This window comes from Lactuca serriola, chromosome 3, assembly GCF_051521515.1.
Source record: "Lactuca serriola cultivar US96UC23 chromosome 3, Lser_US96UC23_V15, whole genome shotgun sequence".
In the NCBI taxonomy this organism is placed as follows: domain Eukaryota; kingdom Viridiplantae; phylum Streptophyta; class Magnoliopsida; order Asterales; family Asteraceae; genus Lactuca; species Lactuca serriola.
This window is the reverse complement of record NC_136410.1, coordinates 207418155-207421027: the sequence shown is the minus strand read 5'-3', so window position 1 is coordinate 207421027 and position 2873 is coordinate 207418155. Positions and strand designations below refer to the sequence as shown.

The 2873-nt window shown below is 35.3% G+C and overlaps 1 protein-coding gene across 1 annotated transcript; it reads left to right on the top strand.

Annotated features, from left to right (window-relative positions):
* The first annotated feature begins 368 nt into the window (after positions 1 to 368).
* Positions 369 to 1515, top strand: CCB1 (cofactor assembly of complex C). The gene is made up of 4 exons (XM_079031699.1): positions 369 to 697; positions 782 to 912; positions 1007 to 1159; positions 1241 to 1515. The coding sequence occupies exons 1-4, from the start codon at positions 395 to 397 to the stop codon at positions 1425 to 1427; spliced, it is 774 nt and encodes a 257-aa protein (XP_078887825.1). The 5' UTR covers positions 369 to 394; the 3' UTR covers positions 1428 to 1515.
* The last annotated feature ends 1358 nt before the right edge of the window (positions 1516 to 2873 follow it).

Here is a 2873-nt window from a genome sequence, read left to right as displayed (position 1 = left end):
AAACACCACTCTCACTTCATGTTATAACATGTTGAAATGTGAGGTGACAATAATTCTTCTCTTTCCTCTTAACATTATGTTATAACATGGAAACACCACTTTCATTTCATGTTATAACATGTTGAAATGTGAGGTGACAATAATTGAGTTTATAACACGTTGCCCATATCCGATACTCAAAAAAAAAAAAAAAAAAAAAAAAAAAAAAAAACTGTGAAAAAATCAGCACCCTATCTAAACAAATTTCAAGATAGTTTGCAATAACCTAAATAACTACCCTGTTAGAATAGTAATACGTAACTGTACCAAAATATTGTACTTAAAATAAAAAATAATAAGAGATGAACAAGAGGATAAAAGGGAATTTGTCATCCAACCAATAAAAAAAATAGCAATGGCGGTAGCGAAGCTGCTTCTCCCGTCGTCTCTCAATCTCCCATCCAAATTGAAAATCACTAGAGAATCTCCCTCTCTCCATAATCAGCCATGGAGTTTAAAGAAGAACAAGCGACGGCATCCACCTGGGATTTCCTCCTCGCTTCACGAGACTGCAACAATCGCCGTTCAAACCCCTCTGTTTGTGCTTGCAGACGCCGCCGTCGGCTATTCCAGTGCCAGCTATTACACCTCCTTGGGTCTATTCGTCATCTCCGTTCCAGGTCTTTGGTCCCTTATCAAACGCTCTGTTAAATCCAAGGTTCTCAATCGATTCACCTAAGCTTACTGATTACCGATTACTCATCTGAAACAAACCATTGATTCCTAACAATGATTCATTCAGGTTGTGCAAAAGACATTCGTAGAGCAACTAAAGGAAGGAAAAAAGAAGGAACCTAACCAGATCGCCGGAGAAATTCTCTCCTTCTTCACTCGCAACAACTTCTCAGTGCTAGATAAAGGAGAGACAATCACGTAAGCCCATCACCAGACACCAGAATATAAATTCCTTCGATTTTTTGATGGTTTACCCTTTGTTAGATCTTCAATTTGATGAAATTCTCAACAGGTTCGAAGGCACGATGGTTCCGAGCAGAGGGCAAGCGGCGCTGCTTACATTTTGCACCTGTATCAGCCTCGGAAGTGTGGCTCTCGTGCTTACCATCACCGCTCCAGACGTCGGCAACAATTGGTTCGGCCTCATCGTTTTGAGCCCATTGGCGTAAGTCTCTATTTCCCCTCTTCATAGCTATCTTTCTTTTCTTTTCGTGTACAGAAGAACTGAAATGGGGAATTGGAACAGTGGAGCGTATTACTGGAAGCGAGCATCGAGAAAGGAGCAGATTAAGGTGAAGATGATGGTGGCGGAAGACGGGACGCTGTCGGAGATTGTGGTTCAAGGGGACGATCAGCAAGTTGAGCAGATGAGGAAGGAGTTGCAGTTGAGTGAGAAAGGCATGGTTTACGTTAAAGGCATCTTTGAGAGATGATGAGATTCGTATTTTTGCTATCTCAAACTAAAACTGTAAAACATTACTTCTAAACACCGGCTTAATACAGAAGAGTATAATTTTTTTATTTTCTTTTTGTTATAGTGTTTTATTGCAATATTATATTTATTTATTTTTTTCGTATTGTACTACTATAAATCAGACTTAAGGGTGATTGTTTTAACATTTCGTTTTTGTGTTTTTTTTTATTATTATTTTGAATACATAATTGAAAGAGATTAAATGATGAAATTAGTGATTTTACGGATTCATATTAACAAAAGTAATTGTTATCAACGAAACATTTAAATAATGACTAAGAAATTTGCAAATGACCACTTTGTCATGATACCATGTTGTGGATTATTAATGTTTATTCCGGAGTACTAGATTGGTGAGATATAATATAAAGGCGTTTTTGAATTTGAAATTTTAGGAATAATGTACGTTACAAGTTGACTACATCCATTCCGGACTAAGAGAACGCATATTCTGAAATTTATTATATTCAAGAGTGAAATTTCGGACTTCAACTAAGTTATTATGTTCTTTACAGTTTACATTTTATTTAGAACTTTAATTTTCCTCTAATCTTTCACTCCGGATTTTTATCACTAGAAATGAGTTTTTGCAATCAGTTTTTAATAGTCGATGTTTGTAATGGAGAACGATATGAAGGAATAAATTGCTCGTTACAGTATACGGCTCCAAATTACACATGTTATGATGTTGATTTAACAAATCATATCAACTTTGATGAGTTGATTAACTTGTTTACTTTGAAACCCATGTTATAGTAATCAAATATGTTTTCTTTTCAACATCGCAGATCAAACGTAGTTATGAAAATTAGAAATGACAATGATGTCGAATATTTTGTTTTAGTATGCCTTTGAACACCGTACAATGGTATGTTGTTAATCATGTTGTTGATTCTTTAGGGAAAACTGTTTCAGTAGCAATGGGTTGTTCGGTACCACAATTAACCAAAAATATAGTTTCTAATTTATGACATTAACACGTATGGACACACGGTATGCAAAACAAATTGCTTACAATGGGCCTACATGTAAGATTGATGTTAGTTTTAAAGGTAAGGAAGTTGTTTATAATGGTCTTGCATATGATGTTGGTGAATCACCAAACGATAAAGCAAAGTTGATGATGTTGGTTGAAGATTCACACATACTTCTAAACAAAAAAAAACGATGGACAAGTTTAAGAGTTTGTCGGATTATGATTATACCGAAGGTGACAACTAAATTGGGCCTAATAACCCCAAAATGATAATTATGTATATTATTTTTTTTGAATTATGAAGAAACTAAGACTACTCATTGGGGAATGCTTGATCCGTCACCATTGCCTGAATCCTTAACCTATGAACAAATGTTTTCAATAATCTGCAACCTCTCATCACATATCAAATTGTTACAATTGTACAAA

What these genes read in the sequence shown, in the direction of transcription:
- CCB1 (XM_079031699.1), top strand. Translation starts at nt 395, where the DNA reads ATGGCGGTAGCGAAGCTGCTTCTCCCGTCGTCTCTCAATCTCCCATCC. An exon ending in AACGCTCTGTTAAATCCAAG is followed by an intron (nt 698 to 781) that starts GTTCTCAATCGA and finishes TGATTCATTCAG; the next exon opens with GTTGTGCAAAAGACATTCGT. An exon ending in GATAAAGGAGAGACAATCAC is followed by an intron (nt 913 to 1,006) that starts GTAAGCCCATCA and finishes AATTCTCAACAG; the next exon opens with GTTCGAAGGCACGATGGTTC.